Here is a 22,357-nt window from a genome sequence, read left to right as displayed (position 1 = left end):
TTGTATGTTTTTATGAGACAGAGTCTCGCTCTGTGCCCAGGATGGAGCGCAGTGGTGCGATCTAGGCTCACTGTAACCTTCACCTCCCAGGTTCAAGCGATTCTCCTGCCTCAGCCTCCCTAGTAGCTGGGAGGCTACCGCACCATCACGCTGGGCTAATTTTTGTAATTTTAGTAGATGGGGTTTCACCATATTGGCCAGGCTGGTCTTGAACTCCTGACCTCAGGTGATCCGCCCACCTCGGCCTCCCACAGTGCTGGGATTACAGGCGTGAGCCACCATGCCCGGCTAATTCCTGTATTTCCATACTCAGTTGTATCTCCTATTAGGGCCTTGAATCCCGAGTATAATTTTGTACTCAAATATAATTTATAAATAAGGCCTCAGCCTCCCAACAAGGTCAAAGCAGTAAAAAGTCAGTCCTCTCAACCACTGACATTCCCAGCCCCCAGCCCTCAGTCCCAGCCCAGCGGGCTAACTAGGGTCCGGTCGCAGAGAGGGTCTCAGGGATCCCAGAGGCGGGAAAGTCTCCGGAGGCGCAGGCCCCGCTCTCCAGCTTCACCAGGGTCGGCGGCAGCGCCACACCGGGTCGCTGGCTGGGCTGTGCGCGCCGCGGTCCCACGCCCACTTCCGCTTCCCGTGCTGGGGACTGTGGCAGGGCCCGTAGGCGGTGGCGGCTCCAGGTCCCGGCCTGGGCGCGGCCCTGCGCAGCCCGTCCCCCAGCCGCAGGGGCGCTCCTGAGCTTAGCGGGGCCGCCGCCCCGGCTGCCTGCGCGGAGGGCGGGGCGGAGGGCCGGCCGTGGCCGACGTGGGTGTTAAGTGGCCGCCCCAGCCGGCGACCCGGAGCCGAGAGCGGCGGCAGAGCCTGAGCGGGACGCGGCCACGCCGGCGCGGCGGTGAGCGCAGCCCGGCCTGGCGCCTGCAGCTGCACAGAGCGCGCCAGGCGGACAGAGTGGGGCACGGGGCGGGCCTCGGTGTCCGGGTGGCGTGACCTTCCCGGGCGGCGGGGGAAGCAGCTAGCGTAGCCGCGCACGTGCCGCGGGACCCAGAGAATCTAGGGGTCGTCGGCCTCCTTCCCGCAGTGCCCACCTGGTGGGAACTTTTGTCCTTCTTTGCCCCCAAGTCGTGTCATTTGGCTGCGGTGCTCCGCGCCCCCGGGACGCCAGTGCTGGGCAGCACGGAGCCGCTTCTGAATGGAGACTTGCAGGCTGTCCAGGAGTGGGCGGCTGGGCAGCCGCGGCGAGCGTTTAGGGCCGGGCAGAGAAAGTTGGAAGTCGTCTCCCTGACCTGTTCCTTGCGAGGCCCGGGAAGACACGCGCCTGGCCGGGTCCTTGGCGGCAAAACTGATTTGCATCTCCACGTTTTACTGATTTGCATCTCCACGCTTTACCTAAAGCCCGGGCTCTGGGGACTGGATGGCGAGCTGGCCAGCGGCTCATGCCGCCCCAGGTTTAGCGAGAAGCCGGGATCTTCCCGCAGCGGTTCGTGTTCCCTCGTGGAAAATGCAGCCTCATCTTCTGAGTCTCCCTCCCATCCAAAAAAAAAAGTTAATTTCCCCAAGGGTCGAGAAAAATGGGTGGTTGGCACTGTTGTTCCTCAGTCGCACCCTGTTGTAATTTGAGAGAGGGGTCAAAGGCGCTGAAAAGATTCTTTTTTCTATTCCAAGTGCTACAGCAAGCTCATAAATCAATTTTAATTCATGGTGAACAGTCTTGCCTCCTCCAAGCCCTGTGTCTTCTCCAAGCCAGAGCTACACATAATATGAATTAGTTGCCCACTCCTTCTGAGTGAATCTGTTAGTACCCGTCATCGTTTTCTATCCTAATAATTCTAGTGGCTATTTGTAGAATTTATTTATTTGTTTATTTTTTTAAGATGGAGTTTCGCTCTTGTTGCCCAGGCTGGAGTGCAATGGGGGCGATCTGGGCTCACTGCAACCTCCGCCTCCTGGGTTCAAGCTATTCTCCTCCCTCAGCCTCCCTAGTAGCTGGGATTATAGGCATGGCCCAGTACGCCAAGCTAATTTTGTATTTTTAGTAGAGACGGGGTTTCTCCGTGTGGTCAGGCTGGTCTCGAACTCCCGACCTCAGGTGATCCGCCCGCTTTGGCCTCCCAAAGTACTGGGATTACAGGGGTGAGCCACTGTGCCGGGCCTATTTATAGAATTTAATGTGTTTAAATTTGGCTCACCTAACGGTTTAATTCATATGGACAGACAGAATGCGATGTGATGTGACTTTCCTTCAAAGTTAAGAGAGAAGTGTCTGTGCCAAAAGAAATAAGCGCGTTGAGGTTTATCTGGGAGGCCACATTGGATTTGCCTCTGTAGGTCTTCTCAGTTGCCCCAGTTTTTTTCTTTCCCTAAAATACAGGGTTGGGTGTTTTGTGTTGCCTTTGGCCAGGTTGAAATACTCAGATTAAGTGTTGGTTTGTAGGCACAGGCCTGAAAGGACAGGACTTTGAACTGAATCCTCTGTCACTGACAGTTGGGTGGCTTTGGTTGACCTTGTCTTGCTCCAGGCCTTAGTTTGCCTTCTGGGAAGGGATTAGGACCCTGATAAACTTTTTTAAAAAAAGGTTTTTTTGAGATGGAATCTCGCTCTGTCGCCCAGGCTATGTGCAGTGCCACAATCTTGGCTCACTGCAACCTCCGCCTCCCGGGTTCAAGTGATTCTTCTGCCTCAGCCTCCTGAGTAGCTGGCACTACAGGTGCGCACCACCATGCCGGGGTCATTTTTATATTTTAAGTAGAGAGGGGGTTTCACTGTATTCGTCAGGCTGGTCTCAAACTCCTGACCTTGTGATCCGCCCACCTTGGCCAGCCCAAAGTGCTGGGATTACAGGCGTGAGCCACCACGCCTGGCCAGGACCCTGATAAACTTTTTTAGGAAGATACCAGATGGCCGCCACCTTTTCAGCCTAGTAAATGGTCCTGTCTCTCCAGATCTATCAACAGCATATAAATCAGTGTCTTGCACTTCTAACTTAGATGCTTTATTAAGTAATGTGCTGTTGTTGCCACTGGTTTTAAATTTTTTGTAAATAAAGGAAGATTATTGAAGTCTGGTCATTGGCAAAATGCTTCAAGAGGTTTAAACAACTTCTCCGTGGCCAGTGTTTCCTGTTGACGTTCAGGTTGACATTGGTGTTAGGAGGGCACTTGGTGTTCATCTCTGATCCAGCACGATGGGTCACACGGCTCCTCAATGTGATGAGAAATAAGTTGTTCCTTATTATTTGCAAATAAGTTACTGGCACAGTTTGAAAGTTATACAGGATTGGTTGTTGAGTTGGATATTTTAGTCAACGTTTATTAAGCCCACGCCTCAACAGTGGTTGACTTTTGTCTTAAGGGAGAGAAAGAAATTCTCTTTTTCCCAAATGCCCAAGGCTCCAACCCAAACATACTGAATCAAGATTTCCAGAAGAAAGTCCTGGCAATTTGGATATTTAATAACTACTCCAGGTGATCAAGCGGATTTGGACACAACGGGCCAGGTGTTGTATCTCAAAGTGTGAGTTTGTGGACTGGCATTGTCCGCCTCACTTGGGAGCTCATCAAAACAGGCAGAATCTCTGGTCCTGTCCGAGGCTACGGAATCAGAAGCTGCGTTTTATATAGCGAGGCCCCCAGGCGACTCCTGCGCACATTTACATTTGAAGGGCTAGTGGACTGTGGTGACAGGAAGATGTGTGTGACAGGAAGGTGCTTGTGCAGGGCCTTGTTCTAAGAGCACGGGACGCTTGTGTACAGTGGGGCGTCCCATCAGTCTGATGTGGCTATTTGTGACTACCTTTGTTTTACAACATTTTTATTATTCACCTTGTACAGATGAGGACTCCCAGCTGTAGAGGCTGAAGGAGCCACGCTGCAGGTAGAACAGGCATTCACCAAGGCGTGTGTGATCCCAGGGTGCAGCTCCCACCCTTGGCTGTCTGAGTGTTCCTTTCCAGACCTACTGTCTTGTGAGATCCCCTCAGGCACCCAGCACAGGCTGCTGTCTGAATTTAGAACTGAGCCTGTTCAATTGGTGGCTCAATGTAGGCCTCTAAAAAAACAAGTCTGATGTGGTTTGGTACTGTGATTGGCTTACTTATTTGGTGTTCATTTTTTCAGTTTTCAGAAAGCTCGCTTGAAATGCTGCTGGTGGCTGTAGCATTGATATGCAGGGAAGGTTTTTGATCTGTGAGTTTTCCAGGGGGCAGTTGCTAAGCTGCACTGATACCTTGAACCCCTTTCCTTTGGAACGATGTGGAGCCTAGTTCATGGCTCCCAGAAGTTTGGGTTCCGTAATTTGGCTGCAGGCCTAGAGAACAGGATGCTGCAGACTTGGACTAATGGTGAACTCTTGCCTCCCTGCAGGGATATGTGGTGCCTGTCATAAGCTCCAGAGAGTTGCCTTCCACAAGACCAGCAGAAGAGTGGGCAAACATGAAGTCCAATCCGGCTATCCAGGCTGCTATTGACCTCACGGCGGGGGCTGCAGGTACAGTCATGTGCCTTATCACCATGTTTCTGTCGGTGATGGACGGCGTGTCTGGTGGTGGTCCCATGAGATTATACTACCATATTTTTACTATACCTTTTCTGTGTTTAGATACATTTAGATGCACAAATACCACTGTGTTATAGTTGCCTACAGCATCCAGTACAGTAACATGCTGTACAGGTGTGTGGCCTAGGAGCCACAGGCCATACGGTCTAGCCTAGGTGTGGAGTAGGCTATGCCATCTAGAGTCGGGTGTGTATGCTCTGTGATAGCACAATGATGAAGTTGTGTAATGACGCGTATTTCAGAACGTGTCCCAGTTATTAAGCAATGCCTAACTGTAATCACAGAGAAAACCCAGTTCTCTTTATTCCTCAACTACCCTCTAAATGAGATCAGATGAAAATGGTATGCAAATATTACCTTTCTCCCCAGAAGCGATGTGCTTTACCTTTGGGATGAATCCATTTGATGGAAGTATAGTATTGTTCAGAGCGTGGCAGAAGGCAAAGGAGTGTCCATTATTGTTAACACCTTGTGAGTCAGGGTGAGGGGTGGAATGTGCCCAGTACAGCTGGAAAACAGCTCAGAAGTGAAGCCCCTTGTCCATTGTCACCTGGCTGGGATATGCAGGTGACATGGTTCTTCACTTCAAGCCTGGCAGTTTTCAGAGCCCTTGTAGTGCAAAAATAACACCATAGCATCTCCTGGGAAATACCACTTACTGTCGCTGCTAGTGTTGGGAAAGAAAGGAGGACACTCTTAGAAATGTCTTTAAAAGGCTGGGCGCAGTGGTTCACGCCTGTAATCCCAGCATTTTAGGAGGCTGAGGCGGGCAGATCACCTGAGGTCAGGAGTTCAAGACCAGCCTGACCAACATGGAGAAACCACATCTCTTCTAAAAATACAAATTAGCCAGGCGTGGTGGTGCATGCCTGTAATCCCAACTACCTGGGAGGCTGAGGCAGGAGAATCGCTTGAACCCGGGAGGCGGAGGTTGTGGTGAGCCGAGATCACACCATTGCACTCCAGCCTGGGCAATAAGAGGGAAACTCTGTCTCAAAAAAAAAAAAAAGACATGTCTTTGAAAACGAGACTGATAACGGACTGTGTCTTAGAGCCGTGAAAGAAGTTGTAGGATTTGCTGGGAATGTCAGCTGACCTGAGCCTAGGGGCCTAAACCCAAGAGCCTGAGGCTCCCCCGGCACAGGGAGGTGCTGCCTATGATAAGGGGGTAGTGCTGGCATCGTGCAGGCTACTCCTTAGAAAAATCAGCTTGAACATGCAAGAAGAGCAGGACCCTCAGGCTGAGGCACAGGCAGAATGGGAAGGGCGTGGTGGTAATTTGGTTCTTCAGCCTCCAGAAGTAGGAGGAGCAGTTGGAATGCTGATTGTCCAAAGGGAAACCCTGGACTACCCTGGCCTCCCACAGGTTTCTCATAGTAGTTGCAGCTCCCTGGAGTGGGGAGGCTAGAGGGGTTGTTGCCCAATGCTGTCCTTATCCAGCACACCCCCCACCCCCACCACTAACAGATGAGTATAGTCATGAATGTGGCCACCTCATCAGTCATTTGCTCAATTGTGAAAAATAAATTGTTCAGAGAAGAACGAAGTGTTTTCCCCTGAGCCAAAGGTCGGCCAAGGTATGCTAATGAGGAGGACTGGAGAGAGCACGTCACTGACACTAATGAAGAGCACTGGGCCAGGGTACTTCTCCCAGGGCAGAACCCACTCCTGGCCCCAGATGCCCAGGGAACTGAAGGCTGGTGGGGGTCTGCCCAGTAGTCTCTTGCCCACTGTGTGCCTTTAGGCTACAGCCTGCCAGGCCCCGTGCCCCCATGGCACATTGGGGAGGACGCTTACCCTGAGAATGGTGCAACCATCTGCCTGCCCCAGGCCGCCTCTCACCAGCAAGTGAATGCTCTTGGGCTCAGCTCTGTCTCTGCAGTAGGAGGGTGTTTAGCCATATGTAGTCTCAGCTTTTGACATTTTATGTCTTTCAGTCAGTCTGTCAAAGATCTAGAACCTCTGGTGATAGAATTTAAAAGTCTACCTTTTCCTATTTATGTGCATACAAGTATTTGGGTACCACATTTATAATTTAGTTAGTTTGAAAGATAGAAATTGCAACAGTATGGTTGGGAGCCTGGTATGTAAGGCATTTGCTGGTGGGTATGTTTTGAACACGTATTGGTCCCTTATGTGTACTGACACACTGTCCCCATCACTGTTGGACAGGTATTTCTCCCCGTGCTGGCGACACAGGGATGCCCCTCACCGAGGTAGAGCTGCGATGGGTAGTCTAACTTCTGAGGACAACGAAGCCCATTCCTGGGAGGATGGGATGGGGAAGGGGAGGGAGACTTGGTCTTTAGGTTGGGGCCTGGGCAGAGGAGGTGCCCATCAGTGACACAAAAACCTCCGTTCTGCTGTGAGGCCCATGGGATGCAAATGGAAAGTAGATTCCCACTTTTGAGGATCTTGGAGTCTTTGAATGCTGGAGCTAGAGCGACCTTTAGACATTGTTGGCTCCAGTGCTCGTTGAGTATGTAGAAAAAGGCCCACGAGGAGCAGTAGATTTGTTCAAGGTTATGCAACAAGATGGTGTGAAGACAGGGCAGGACCGAGGTCCCTGGGTCCCTTGTCTGGTGGTGTTGCCGTCTCTGTTTTAGTACTCAGTAATGCGTCTGCAGCACACGTTGGAGCCTTTGGGCCCTGACTTTCTGGATGTGGAACTTGCTGGGCTTTGGGATTTTTCTGCCAGCCATTGGATAGGAGCAGAGGACCTGTAGTGTTTTGCGGCAGAGGTCACCCATGGAAGCGATCCGACTGTAAGCACACAGCCAGCTGCTGCCCGAAGTGATGTGGATGGAGCTTAAATGTGTTGTGTGTATTTCTTCTTTTCCTTTTAAACAAAGTTTTCCCCGCCACACAGGTTTTCAGCCAGCTCGTCTACTCTAAAGTGCTGGGAAGTTCTCATTTCCCTATCTGCAATGGCTGTAAGAGATTAGGTCCCTAATCAGCTAGGACGAAGGAGGATTTCAAGAACTTAGTTAGGTAATCAGATAATTATTGAAATGAGGGCGCGTGGATCCCAAAAGTTAAATAGTCTTGAAGGGAAACTTGGTACCACTTTAAGAGTTAGTCATTCAGCAGCTCTAAAACAATGCAGTCACTACTTTGACTACTGTTGCAGTGTACCTTGTTTGGCATAGTTGGGGAATGTGGCATTTCAGATCATTGAAGTTTATCTTCTCAAATGCCAAAATTAAAAACAACCCCAAACCTGTTTTTATTGGAGTTTCTTGAAAATTATATACTTCCCTGCCCTGTTAAACCTGTACGGATGGCCTCCAGAGGGGTTTGGGGTCTCACCTCTGCTTGGGGGGACCTGGTCCTGTGGTGTGAGTCTGATTCTCTCTTCTCACCTCTCTGCCTTCTTCAGAGCTGTCCCTTCCCTGAGACACTGCCCCTGCCCTGATAGATTTCCTTTATATCTCAAGATTTAGTGACTCTATGTCAAGGACTGAAAATCCAAACCACCACCCTTGGTAAAGTGTTAGGTATGACATAGTCTGAGTGCCTTTCCTGCGGAATAAGGTGCTTGGCTGGCCACCACACCGCCTAAAGAATGTTGTTATTTGTCTTTTAAAGAGAATACGATCAGAAGTCTGACTTCTAGGCAAGTGGAGAAAGATAATATTTATTCATGGCTTTATAGACTTGATAGATCTTCGAGAACCTACTAGGTGTCAGGCTCCGTGGTTGGTACTGGTGTTCAGAACAGTCTTCTCTCACTTGAGGGCACAGTGAGCGCCATGACCATGTCATTTGTGGTAAATTACACAGGAAGTTAGCTTACCCTCGCAGAGGACGGGAGACAGTTGTTGCTAGCATTTGTACATTCATTAGCCTACCCCTTCTCCCTGTTGGAAATGTAACTATCCCAGATATACAGCAAATGTGTATTCTAGTAACCTGTGATGCCTGAACTGTTCAAGATGATCAACTTAAAATATGAATGTGCTGAATTAAATGCTTTATGGCTAGATGCAGCTTATCTGCATCTAGGCTCTCTGAATTACACACCCACTTAAAACATTCTGTCACCTCTTCTCTTGGAATAATTAAATTATTTTAATGTCATTCATATATCTTTTTATCCTAGCCCAGCAGTACCTGGGAGAGAATGACTCAGGATTAATCATAGTAAAATCATCTTAACTTATATTCCACTAATTCAGAATTGGGGATTATTTGGCAGTTAAAGGCAGAAGTGTGTCATCCCTCTCCTGGAAGAAATGAACAGTAACGATGGGCTCACACAGATCATATTGCTTGTTGCTTAAAAAAGAGATCAAAGGCCGGGCGCGGTGGCTCATGCCTGTAATCCCAGCAGTTTGGGAGACCGAGGCGGGCGGATCACGAGGTCAGGAGATCGAGACCATCCTGGCAAACACAGTGAAACCCCGTCTCTACTGAAAATACAAAAAAATTAGCCGGGCGTGGTAGCGGGCGTCTGTAGTCCCAGCTTCTCGGGAGGCTGAGGCAGAAGAATGACGTGAACCCAGGAGGCAGCGGTGCTTGCAGTGAGCGGAAATCGTGCCACTGCACTCCAGCCTGGGCGACAGAGCGAGACTCCGTCTCAAAAAAAAAAAAGAGATCAAGCGGTTTTCAGACTCTTTGGAAGTGTTGGCTTGTTTGCCAATAAATAATTGAGAATTATTCTTAATGTCCCTTCCCCCAACTCCACTTTCCAGAGTTTAGATGGAATAACTATGTATAATGTCAAAGTCAGGAAGTTGCATTTGTCAAATATTTTCTGTAAGCCTTCTTTTGCATTTTGATGAAGCTTTAAGAGCTCCTCTCAGGTCCAGGAGGAGATGGTAAACGCTAACCACTTCCCAGTTCCCATGACACCAACCCTACTACAGGGTGTGGGGATGTTGTAGGGTGGTTACAGTTCATTCCTTTTCTTCTGTTTAGAATTTTTAAAATGATTTCACGTGGCTGGGCATGGTAGTTCACGCCTCCCAGCATTTTGGGAGGCTGAGGCAGGAGGATCATTTGAGGCCAGGAGTTCGAGACCAACCTTGGCAACATGGTGACACCCCATCTCTATGAAAAGTACAAAAATTAGTCAGGTGTGGTGGCGGGCACCTATAATCCCAGCTACTCGGGAAGCTGGGGCACAGGAATTCCTTGAACCTGGGAGGCGGAGGTTGCAGTGAGCTGAGATTGCACCACTGCACTCCAGCCTGGGTGACGGAGCAAATACCATCTCAAAAAGAAAAAAAAATTATTTTATGCAATGTAGACTTTGCTGTATTTAATATTCTTATAAAAGTATATAAATAAAGGATTTAAGCTAAGCATAAATAAATTTCAGTCCATTCTCTAAATACATGTTATTAATTGGTAGAGCTCAAATTAAAGAGGTTTTTCTATAGAATGAAATATTTAGCTCTTTGGGGATTAATTAGCCAGACTCCTTGTTTCCTTTCTGTGGTGCCGGGTCTGCTCAGTCCCACTGGGCGTTAGGCAAAGTAAGTGATGAAGTCTTCCTAGGTTTCCCCTGCCTTTCTGTGGTTTCCGTTTCTCGCGCCCACAGTAGCCGCTGGTTACTAACCACTTACGAAGCTGCTGCTGTGCTGAGCTTGTCTCCTCCATTTTTATTTAATCCTCATGCTAACCCTATGAGGTGGCATGGATGAGGAGCTGAGGCTCAGAAGTTACACGGCTCGTCCAGGATCTCGCAGCAAAGCCATAGTCCCTCTGACCTTATTGCTCAGGCTCCTACATACTCACTGCACTGTTGCATCCTCTGCCTGCCACTGTTGAGCACATGTCTGTCTCTCTCCCCTGCCTGGCATGAGCTCCTTCAGGGTGCGACTTAGATGCCAGGCACATCAAGGACCTGCTATAAATCGTTTACTGGACATGGCTGGAAGGTTTTGGAGGAAAAGAGGTTGAAATGAACTGAAGCAGGGGTACGTTCTGGGGTAGGCTGCCTGTGCCTTCTTTCCATAGATAATGGAAATGTAGCCTCATACTAGAGCAGTCATCTGTCCTGATTCCAGGGGGCACAGCGTGTGTACTGACCGGGCAGCCCTTTGACACGATGAAAGTGAAGATGCAGACGTTCCCTGACCTGTACCGGGGCCTCACGGACTGCTGCCTGAAGACTTACTCCCAGGTGGGCTTCCGTGGCTTCTACAAGGGGACCAGCCCAGCACTAATCGCCAACATCGCTGAGAATTCAGTCCTCTTCATGTGCTATGGCTTCTGCCAGCAGGTGGTGCGGAAAGTGGCTGGATTGGACAAGCAGGCAAAGCTGAGGTGAGTCAAGGACACACACTATCTTTTATTTAAAAAAAACCCCACAAAACTGGCAAGGCATGGTGGCTCATGCCTGTAATCCCAGCATTTTGGGAGGCAAAGGCAGGAGAATGGCTTGAGGCTGAGAGTTCAAAACCAGCCTGGGCAACATAGCAAGATCCCCATCTCTACAAAAAATAAAAATTAAAAAAAATCTACTGTTGGAAGGTCACAATTTTACTGACGCCTTATGTGGAAGAACATTTCCTTTTTAAAAAATAACTGCTTTCCTTTTATTTATGAAGTTATACATTGTCATCATATAAAACTTGGAAACCACATGTGCACGCCACAGAGGAGACCTGCTCATCATCCACCACTGAGAACGAACCGCCCTTCGGTTTCAGTTTTCTCCGGTAGAATGCTGTTCAAATGCAGCTGGTGGTGCTGCCTCTCGTCAGCAGACATGCTGCACTAAAACTGTAGATGCCGCTTATGATCCACATTTTAGCTTTTCTTTCATTAGCAAAAAGCAGAGTATTGGAAGAGGTTGTCTGAGCCAGATGAATTTGAGGAGTTTTAGGAAGGGTCGGAAATGTTTGCAAAGATGCAAGGGAACCCACCTTTCTCTGTCCAGATCTTCCCAAAACATCAGACTTTGCCTCGTTCTTGGTCTTGCCTTGGGTATTTATTATATAGAGACTAAAGAGAATTCGGAAACCACTGGGATGTTTAGCTATCCCTGCTTTGAACGTTGATTTTATTTTATACCACTTAAAATTATTATATAAGCTTCAAGACTGCCAAGGGCAGTCTTAGTTATTTCAGTAGGAGTTTGAAACCTGATTGCAGCTGCAGGTCCCACACAACTGAATTCGGTTCCTTGTGCACAGCAGTGTTCTCTGGAGGTGCCTGGAGGTCTGAAGGGTGCCCTTTTCTAGGCAGGAATTCCACCATGATAGTAGAGCTTGAGGCTTGGGACTGGATACGATTGCCCAAGAAGGCAGTGTAGACAGCGAGGAGGGCTGAGCATGAATGAGATGAGCCTCCAGCACAGAAAGGGCAGGCAGGAAGGCAGTAAAGAAACAAGCAGGGCACAAACCAGGAGAGTGTGGCCTGCCATGATGGAGACTGAATGAACAGAAGCAAAAACCACAGGCGACTATAGTTTTGTTCCCTGTCGAAGGAGAGACACTATTAGAGAAGACCTGGACTTCATTTCAGTTCAGTTTCCTTAGCAAAGGACAAAATGGGGAGAGAAGACAGGGAAACAGTAAGCAGCCACGTGAGATTCTGGAGAAGACCTGTGTCTTCTGAGCAAAGCAGCCCCTCCAGCCGCAGGACAGACAGTGACTTCTGTCTTGCATGAGCGAAACCACTGGGGATCTGGCCCTGCCTGCCCCTCCACTTTCTTGCTTCCTTAGCCTGTGAACAAAGTGGAGGACAGGTAAGAGCATATTGCTTTTCTGCTGAGAACAATCTAATACCTTACAGCTGCATTTCCCCACACTACTTTCAGAACATTGAATTGCTGGGTGTCCTTAAGAAAGAGTTGGGAAATTACGTCACAGTGTCTCTCTCGTGAAGAATCACCCTGGGTACATTTATTTCATGTAGTGTATGTGTTATTTAGTTCATTAAAGATGCTTAAAGCTGGGCACAGTGGCTCACGCCTATAGTCCCAGCACTTTGAGAGGCTTAGGTGGGCAGATTACTAGAACCCAGGAGTTTGAGACCAAGCTGAGCAACATGGCAAGACCCCATCTCTACAAAAAATACAAAACTTAGCTGAGTGTGGTAGCACACGTCTGTGGTCCCAGCTACTGGGGAGGCTGAGGTGGGAGGATTGCTTGAGCTCAGGAGGCAGAGGTTGCAGTGAGATGACACCACTGCACTCCAGCCTGGGCAACAGAGCAAGACCCTATCTCTCAAAAAAAGAAAAGATGCTTAGTTGTTTTGCAGTAAATAAACCATCCTGATTAACCTTGTCTAATCCAGTGCTCATCTTTTTTGAGCTTGGGCCTTTTTTTTCTTTTTCCATTCTGAGGAACAGTGTTTGCCTGTTACCTGTTGGGGAAATGCTGTCTTAGAGTCTACAAAGCTCTGACATGTATATCATGTCTCTGTAGTCCTCACCGTGATCCTGTGAGAAGAGCAAGGCAGATGTTCTCTCTCTAAGGGATGGAGGAACTGAGGTGCCGATATTGACATGCGCAAGGTCACCCGGCTAAGGACTTGGACTTGTGTCCTCTGAGCTCCTGCCCAGTCTCCTTTCCATCAGACCACGGTTGGGGGTCTGGAATGTTTTGTAAGGGTCAGTTCTAGAGAGAAGATTAATCAGGAGCAGTGAAAGGAAAGAACTGCTTGTGAGAGCCTGTGGTGAATTTCTGCAATCACATTGTAAATATTTGTCTGTTCCCGGTTTCAACATGACCTAGAGTGTTGTTCTGCTTTGACGTTTTGCTGGACAGGGTCTTACACAGCAGGAGTGCTCAGGTACATGTTTGTTGAATATATGACAAACGGATGATTCTTACAAAATCCCATCCGATACTTACTACCATTTCAATTCCAGTTCTACACATTCGTACTCTGTGCAGAACCAGGGGCCCATGCACCTCCTTCTGTGCACTAGTCGACGAAAGTGTTTATTGGAAAGCCAAAGTCCACTGCATATCTGATTTGACCGTGTCCTTGCACTATAATAATGTGCTTGGTGTTCACTCAGATGTCTGAGCCATTATTATATCTTCAACTCAATAGACTTCTACATTTATTGACTGCCACCTTTGTCCTGGCAAACTTGGCAGACCCTGGTTAATGCTCCTAATTGACTATTGCCTGTCAGCAGGTTAACAGAGAGTCCCTGAGGGAGGCCAACTGTGGATCTGCAGGCTGACTGAAAGACAGCAGAAACCATTTTAAGCTTTGGTTCTAACAAGCTGCTAAGGAGTGAAGTGGGGGAAAGGAGTGGACTGAACAGCATTGGATGGTTTCCACAAGCCATAAAAGCGTGTGCAAGTACATTTGTGTACCTGGTTCTTCTTTGTTAATGGTTTTAGGCTTAATTCTCTAACATCAAAAGGAAGTCCGCACTGCAAGCAGTGTCTTCCTACTGAAAGAAAGCCCCACTCCAGGCCAAGTCTTCTGAAAGATTTGGGTGTATCAAAGGCCAGCTCAGCCTCTGGGAACCCCCCCTTGCATCTGGCCATGGCACAGAAGCTAGACCGCCAGGGACTAGCAAACCAGGGCCAAGACTAGCGCCACCTTGATTTTATACTAATCTTTAACACTGGAAAAACTTTAGTACCCCTGAATGTGGTAGGTCCATCTGTGCTTTTTTTTTTTTTCTTGAGAATGGAATCTCACTCTGTTGCCAGGCTGGAGTGTAGTGGTGCGATCTTGACTCACTCCAACCTCTGCCTCCTGGGTTCAAGCAATTCTCCTGCCTCAGCCTCCCGAGTAGCTGGGACTACAGGTGTGCACCACCATGCCCCCCTAATTTTTGTATTTTAGTAGAGATGGGGTTTCACCATGTTGGCCAGGATGGTCTTAATCTCTTGACCTCATGATCTGCCCACCTCGGTCTTCCAAAGTGCTGGGATTACAGGTGTGAGCCACTGCGCCCGGCCTCGTCTGTGCTTTTGCTCAGTTTGGAGAAAAATTGTTAGGGGATTATCTCTCTACCTGGGTAGTTAACTGAGGAGATTTCCACCCACCCTCGGGGGTTTTTGGAAATCTGTGAGGGCGATCTTGGCTGTCCAGTGAGAGCACGATGCCAGCATTGAATGGGTGTCAGGGAACCAGTTCAGTCCTTCCTGCCCAATGAAGGATTGTCCCACCCCAAATGCCAGTCATGATCCTATCATGCAACACTCTTCCGGGGCTGGAAGGGACCTTCTATCCCGACTCCCGTGAACCGTGAACTCGCAGAGAAGCCTTTCTTTTGAAACACTTCTCAGACTTTTCCCCATATTCATTTTTTTTTTTTTTTTTTGAAAGAGTCTCACTGTGTCGCCCAGGCTGGAGTGCAGTGGCATGATCTCGGCTCACTGCAACCTCCATCTCCCTGGTTCAAGCGCTTCTTGTGCCTCAGCCACTGGGGTAGCTGGGATTACAGGCGTGCACCACCAGGCATGGCTAATTTTTAGTAGAGATGGGGTTTTGCCGTGTTGGCCAGGCCTCAAGTGACCTGCCTGCCTTGGCCTCCCAAAGTGCTGGGGTTACAGGTGTGAGCCACCACGCCTGGCCTCCCCATATTCTTGAACTCTTACTGGATTCCAGTTTCATAACCCTGCTAGTGACCTTTGGCTGCTGGTACTAAATCCATACAGGAGGCGAATGTTTCTGTGTTTGTATTTGTGCATTCATCGCGCTGCCTACTTTAGATTTCTAGTTTAGCCATTTCACCTAATACCATTGAGCTTGCAGACTTGTACTGGCTTCACCCACTCCCGTGGCACCATTTTACCCTCTTCTGTGTTGCTGAGGTGGTAGATCATCAGCTGAACTGGAAAATCTTTTTGTGATGCAGCAACTTTTGGTTAAAATTTTTTCTGGGTTTTCATCTGTGGCAGTTACATTGCACATCTGGCTGCTCCAGGTTGGATTGTGGGCATGTGGGGATAGTCTTAGAGCCTAGTTTTATTTAAAACTTAGGACAAATACACTGAAGTATTAATAGTGCGTATTCAGTGGGGGACTATGGGTAATATTTTTCTCCTTGCCTTTGGGTTTTTTTGTGGAGTTTTATTTTGTTATGTCGCGATGTATGTTGGCTTTGGCTGCTGTAACAGAATACTCCAGACTGAGTGACTAAAACAAACATTTCTCATAGTTCTAGGGACTGAAAAGTCTAAGATCAAGGTTCCAGCAGATCTGGTGTCTGATGAGGGCTTTTTCTTCATTTGAACATAGCCATCTTCTCACTGTGTCCTCATATGGCAGAGAGTGAGCAATCTCTCTAGCCTCTTCTTCTAAGGGACTAATCCCATCACAATGGCCCTGTCCTCATGACCTCATCTATACCTGACTATTCCCAAAGGCCCCATCTAACACCATCACCTTGGGGGAATAAAATTCAGTCCATAGCGCTGTGTGTAATCAAAAGAATATGGGTGTTGCAGTCAGGAAGACCTGGGTTCACATCTTAGCACTGCCACTTAGTAGCTGTGTGACTGGCCACATTATCTCATCTCTAAGTGTCACTTCCCATAGGGAATTGGGGTGCTACTGTCTGCCTTACAGGGTTGTGGGATCCTTAGATGAAACAGCACATGCAAGTTTCCTTCCTTTCATCATTTTTTTAGACATGGAGGTTTCTCTTTGTTGCCCAAGCTGGAATGCAGTGGCTATTCACAGATGCAGTCATAGCACTGTAGCCTAGAACACATGGACTCAAGTACTCTTCCCACCTCAGTCTCCTGAGTAGCAGAAATCACAGGTTCATGCCCTCACACCTGGCTCTTTACCCTGCTTTATCACCAGAGTGCCCTCCGTGTGGTGGGTGGCGAAGGAATGAAGAAGCTGAGGGGTAACTGTCTGCTTGTGTGCTTTCAGTGATCTGCAGAATGCAGCTGCCGGTTCCTTTGCCTCTGCCTTTGCTGCACTGGTGCTCTGCCCCACGGAGCTCGTGAAGTGCCGGCTGCAGACCATGTATGAGATGGAGACATCAGGAAAGATAGCCAAAAGCCAGAAGTAAGCACCACTTGGGCACAAACGTCAGGTCTCTATTGCCCTAGTGAATTGGATGATTTCTCATTTTATATTGTACTAAAGTGGCAGATGTGGAAACCGATTTATTTACTCAAAATATTGTTTCTAGAATGCTTTCCCCTATCAGTCAGAGATTTTCTGAAAGGATTGGCTGTGATTAGACTCACCATCCACTGCACAGAAAGTCTTAGACAGATATTTAATACCCCAGAACTAGAGAAACCAGGAGCTTAACACCCTTTTTGGCCTCTTGGAAACAGGAGGCATGATCTTCAACCATTTTAGGAGGTACATAGTGGGTGGCTTTTGAACTTTGCCTTAGACCTGAGCCTTCATAAGTGCCAATTTGGATTCTGAGATGAATATTTGATGCCCACTTCCAGGTTTCACATGGGTATTCAGGCTGATTGCCCTAGTTCCTAGAGGTAACTTTCCTTACCCCACTTATCCCCAGTCCTTCAAGCATACCTGCAAATGGTCCAAGTTCTGAGAACATTAATCAATACTTTTGTAAGCATAGCTACTCTTCAATGATTAAATCACTCTCTAGCTCACTCTTGAAAACACATTCCCATTATCCTCTGAGAGTGCTGTGTCATACACAATTTGATTTACTTGAATTGGAAAGCAATTTATTATCCTTATTAATTGCAAAACTTGCCTACTTACCTTGACATCTGGCCAAGTTCTGACCAAGGATATTGCTGTGGTTAACTCAAAGCCTATAAATCTGCTGGAAAAAAGCAGTAGATAAATTGACCATTTTCAGGGATCAGTCCCCACTCAGTGAGAATGGGGTTTGGAAGAGTGCCCTGTTTTCTACACCCTTGAGACACATTACAACCAACTTGAATCTCATATTCATTGCCTAGAAGTCCAAGAGTGTAAGTCTTTAAAACTTTTTTTTCAAATATACACATAGTATCATGAATGCACATGTAAGTCACATGTATGCAGTTCTGTATTTAGTGATACAATTTATGTGCCTTTATAACCTGTGTCCAGATTAACTAATAGAACATTAACAACACCCAGGAAGCTGCCCTCATGTCCCTTGGAAGTAATTCAAGGTAATTAAAAGATAGTAATAGTTATATCCAAAGGACTTAGGCAGATCGACACCTTGAATTATCAGCTGACTTTGTATTTGAGGTCTAGCAGTGTTCACACAAAGCATATGGTATGGTAACTTAGGGCTAAGCCTCAGATGTGTTGAGCTGGATTACTTTTGTTAAATTCCATGTAGCAGTGCTGCAGGAAGGGCTGGCTGATGGGGAATACCTGACAGTGCCTTCTGAAGCTCTCAGAAGGAAAATAGTTATTAAATGTCTGTGGCCTTTATTACCTTGGGACTTGATCCTTTATCTATCCAAGCCAAGTCCCCTTCTCGCTGAGAACAAAGTGAGGAGAGAGGGATTCACTGAGTTGCACTGAGTATGTGATTTCTTGGCCTGTTTTTAGCAGGGATAAACCTGCCCTGGTAGCCCCCCATTATGAAGGGGAGTCAGACAAAAAGTTTTCTGTGTTCTGGCTGCTACAGGAGCAGGGCTGTGATCTGCTTAGAAGAAATTCTCCTGCATCCCTGGTGCTCTGAGAAATAAATTCTTGATGCTTCTGCATAATAGGAGCTATAACTTGTTCTCAGAATTTATCTTGCCTTCAAACAACATTTACTCCTTCACTCATTTCTCTGCACTAAAACAAAACAAATCCTATAGGCACCTGAACAGATTTCCCAAAAACACACCAGAAAGATTGAGGAAATAGGAATCACGGCGATAAGGGACCGGGCAATACAATGCCATTTTATGCTTGCTGAGTTTAGATAATTCCTTCCTGTAAATAAATTTCCTTCCCACAGAAGGAAGCCTTGTAGTCTCGGTTCCTAGCTCTTCATTTAGAAAATCAGCTTCTTCCTTGCTAGTGCTTGAGCAGATCTGTTAACTGGTTGCAAATGCTCTTGTCCTTTCTTCCTTCCCACCTGCCATAACCGTGCTCTCTGTGTTTCCTCCCAGGACAGTGTGGTCTGTCATCAAAAGTATCCTTAGGAAGGATGGCCCCTTGGGCTTCTACCATGGACTCTCAAGCACTTTACTTCGAGAAGTACCGGGCTATTTCTTCTTCTTTGGTGGCTACGAACTGAGCCGGTCCTTTTTTGCATCGGGGAGATCAAAAGATGAACTAGGTAAATGTGTTTGCATTGACAGCAGTGGGGTGTGATGGTGTTTGCTCCTTACAGGTGTGGTTTCTGTGGATTCTCTGTGGATTCCTTTGTGCTCTCCTCCCCACATTGGTGGCTGCATCTGGCACAGGGAAGCTTCTGGATGCCAGAAGGTAACATGGTGGCAGGCAGTTGATAGCACCCACTCTCCAGGCCTGATAATTTCCTTAGGACAGGGCCTGAAGCAGTACATCCCAAAGTTTCTTACTGGAATAAAGTTTGTTAGTTTTTCTGGATCTATTTTAGGGGAGAAGAAATCCAGAAATGACTTTCCCAATTGGGGAATCACCTAGAAATAATCTTGAAATAAGCTTAAAACTTGGTAATCTTAATAGTGTTTTGAGAGCCGCAGAAACCATAGTTCTTGTAGCTTATCATGTTTAGCTGGTTGGTATTACTACATGCGATGTTTGGCTCACATAAGTGAGTTTTTCTTACCATCTCCCTCAGTGTGTGTTGAATCTATTCTGTGGTTAGTCAAGCTCCCAGACTTAACTGCTCTGTTTAATAAAAACAATTTTGGCTTTTAATGGTAAAGGAAGAATCAGGGCTATTAAAATACTTAGGAGTGAGAAAGTTGAAAAAAGACGTAGATTGTGTTTGGCCTGTCTTCTCCCCACTGTAGGGGGTTGCCACTCAGCTGGAGGCCTGCTGGTTCATGTGGGCCAGCCCTCGATACCTCAGTGACCAAACTAAATACAACCCTCACTAGGGCTTCTTGTACTTGGCACGACCCAGGGGTAGACCTGGGCTACCAAACAAAACCTTGTGTTCTTAGAGCTTGGTAACAAGAGCTTTGACAGTTTCCTCAAAGAATTGTATTCTGCAGCATTAGCATTTTTATTTTCATCTACCTGCAGCCATTACTACATTGACCTCTGGAAATGTCACATCAGCTGTTCTCGAGACAAAATACCATTTGCTATTTTTTTTTTTTTTTCTCTAGGCCCTGTCCCTTTGATGTTAAGTGGTGGAGTTGGTGGGATTTGCCTCTGGCTTGCTGTATACCCAGTAGATTGTATTAAATCCAGAATTCAAGTTCTTTCCATGTCTGGAAAACAGGCAGGATTTATCAGAACCTTTATAAATGTTGTGAAAAATGAAGGTGAGTAAATACCTGTTTTTCAAGCATCCATATACATCTTAAAATCTGAGATGTGGGCCAGGCGCGGTGGCTCATGCCTGTAATCCCAGCACTTTGGGAGGCCGAGGTGGGCAGATCACGAGGTCAGGAGATTGAGACCATCCTGGCTAACACGGGGAAACCCCGTCTCTACTAAAAATACAAAAAGATTAGCCGGGCGTGGTAGTGGGCACCTGTAATCCCAGCTACTGGGGAGGCTGAGGCAGGAGAATGGCGTGAACCTGGGAGGCGGAACTTGCAGTGAGCCGAGATCGCACCACTGCACTCCAGCCTGGGCGACAGAGCAAGACTCCGTCTCAAAAAAAAAAAAAAAAAATCTGAGATATGAACTTCTCTGTTTTGATTGTAAAAAGAAAGAGGACAGTAACACAGAAACTTTCTGTCCCAAATAGAGCACAGATACCTTGTCTATTACTCATAGTAATCTTCCGTTACATCTGTATGACAGGTAAAGTTTTACAAAGTATTTACACCTTCCTCCCTTATCTAATTCAATCTTCATAACCACCCTGGGCAGCACTAATACTATAAACAGTCTCCGGCTTCAAGGTTGGTGCTCCTGCCACTGCCCAGGTGAAGCTGCAGAGCTGCTGCCACCTCTGTCTCCATAGTTGCCTCCGTCTGGCCATCTCAGGCCTCAGCTCTGCCGTATCCATGTACTAAGCGTGAACCAAGCATGGAATTGGGGTATGTTACCTGAGCATCAGTCAGTTTTGCCAGGAGACCTGATACTTGGCCTTGTTTCTGTTAGTCTATTTAGGGAAAGCGGGGAATACATCCTTTCATGACTTGTTGGTTTCTAGCACTGCTGTCTGGGTTTGCATGTGTAAATATACCTGTGCTATGCAGCTGCGTGGGTGTCCCCAAAGGAGGGATTGTTGCAGTCTTTGATTGCCCTTTTATTTGCTAGGAATAACAGCCTTATATTCTGGACTGAAACCTACTATGATTCGAGCATTCCCTGCCAATGGAGCACTCTTTTTGGCCTACGAATATAGCAGGAAGTTGATGATGAACCAGTGGGAAGCATACTGAAGTGTCTTGGTGGGCCTGAGCCAAGCACAGGTGTTTGAGGACTACAGTTCATCTCAGGGTTTCTTGGAGTACAAGACCAGTGTGAAGTTATTCTGATTTCTTGGGAATTTTGCTTTTTGTCTTCCCTTCTACCCTACATCTTAAACTTTATGGAAGAACCTGTATTTTGCATCATATCGTTTCTGCCCATAATCGTACTGAAATAGAAAAGTCACCGCACTTGCTCTTGGTAAAATATAGAGTGGTCAGTAGCCTTATGCGCCTAATTCAAAAGGCGGAATATAGTTCCTACAGCCTCCACTTATACATGCAATTTGGACAGTTATGTGTTGAGGGAAATACAGTTTGGTTCCATGTTTATTTCAAATATCAGAAAAACCCAGAGGTGATCATTTCTCATGAAGATGCTTATAAATGGTTGCTTAACTCATTCTAGATGTAGGGTCTGCTTAATGGATGTACTTTTCTAAGTGGTTATTATTTTTTTGATATGGAGTCTCGCTCTGTCACCCAGGCTGGAGCGCAGTGGCATGATCTCAGCTCACTGCAACCTCTGCCTCCTGGGTTCAAGCAATTCTCTCACCTCAGCCTCCCGAGTAGCTGGGATTACAGGTGTGCACCACCATGCCCAGCTAATTTTTTTTTGGTATCTTTTGTAGAGATGAGATTTCACCATGTTGTCCAGGCTGGTCTCGAAGTCTTTACCTCAAGTGATTTGCCCACCTCGGCCTCCCAAAGTGCTAGGATTACTGGTGTGAGCCACCATGCCTAGCCAGTGGTTGAATTTTTAAAAAACTGTTCATGGGGTACTTGAAAACTAAAATATTCTTCTAGATTTGTAAGACAGTATACCTGCATACTGGTGTGGCTTCCACACTTGAGTAAAAGCTTCAGAGTAGGCATCCTAGATTTCCCCAAGATGCTCTACTCTTAAAATAGTGCCATTCATTTTCTTGGTGGGATCATATTCCACACTGACTATATTGCTAGGGGTGGCCCAGAGGGTCAGGCCTTTGGGAAATAGCACGGCCTTTACCAGCTTCCCTTCTCTCCCAAAGAACTTCCCCTCTTGGGCTTTAGATTGAGGAAGGGGCTGAGTGGTGGGCAGTGCTGCTGTGCTTTGATGAAGACCCATGTGGCTGGCAATAGCTCTTACCTTTTGTCTCTGGGTCCTGGCCTGGGTAGGATTCCTGGGTGTTCTGTTGGCTCATTTGGGGCCATCAGTCCACTTTGGACCACTCACTGTCTGCTCTGCCTCCACCAATCAGAAACCCTTCCAAGGAACAGTGAGAGCCAAAGCCAAGAGAAGGCTCCTTCCCTGTTTGGTGATTGTGTGACTGTGGGTGAAATCCTTTCTCAGAGAGAACTAGAAAGAACTCAGTGCTTGTACTCCATAGTGAGTAATGTCAGGGCTGACCCATCCTGAAGCCTATCT

General features: G+C 47.3%; 1 protein-coding gene across 3 annotated transcripts; it reads left to right on the top strand.

The window, feature by feature from the left end:
- The first annotated feature begins 643 nt into the window (after positions 1-643).
- Positions 644-21,357, top strand: SLC25A15 (solute carrier family 25 member 15). Of its 3 annotated transcripts, XM_030922165.1 has the most exons (8): positions 644-895; positions 4,363-4,486; positions 10,570-10,685; positions 10,785-10,828; positions 16,367-16,504; positions 18,538-18,707; positions 19,690-19,848; positions 20,798-21,357. In XM_030922165.1, exons 2-8 carry the CDS (start codon positions 4,432-4,434, stop codon positions 20,920-20,922), a joined length of 807 nt encoding a protein of 268 aa, XP_030778025.1. In that variant the 5' UTR covers positions 644-895; positions 4,363-4,431; the 3' UTR covers positions 20,923-21,357. The 3 variants fall into 3 exon arrangements, with proteins under 3 accessions (XP_030778025.1, XP_030778024.1, XP_030778026.1); XM_030922164.1 differs by having other exon boundaries at positions 10,570-10,828; XM_030922166.1 differs by lacking the exon at positions 16,367-16,504 and having other exon boundaries at positions 10,570-10,828.
- The last annotated feature ends 1,000 nt before the right edge of the window (positions 21,358-22,357 follow it).

This window comes from Rhinopithecus roxellana, chromosome 18, assembly GCF_007565055.1.
Source record: "Rhinopithecus roxellana isolate Shanxi Qingling chromosome 18, ASM756505v1, whole genome shotgun sequence".
NCBI classification, from domain to species: Eukaryota; Metazoa; Chordata; class Mammalia; order Primates; family Cercopithecidae; genus Rhinopithecus; species Rhinopithecus roxellana.
Note: the sequence above shows the minus strand (reverse complement) of the source record. Positions and strands in the feature narration are given on the sequence as shown.

Bases quoted from the DNA above. Each gene is read 5' to 3' on its own strand.
- SLC25A15 (XM_030922164.1), top strand. From the start codon at position 4,432: ATGAAGTCCAATCCGGCTATCCAGGCTGCTATTGACCTCACGGCGGGG. The intron at 16,505-18,537 runs GTAAGCACCACT...GTTTCCTCCCAG, and splicing joins AAGATAGCCAAAAGCCAGAA to GACAGTGTGGTCTGTCATCA. The intron at 19,849-20,797 runs GTGAGTAAATAC...TTTATTTGCTAG, and splicing joins AAATGTTGTGAAAAATGAAG to GAATAACAGCCTTATATTCT.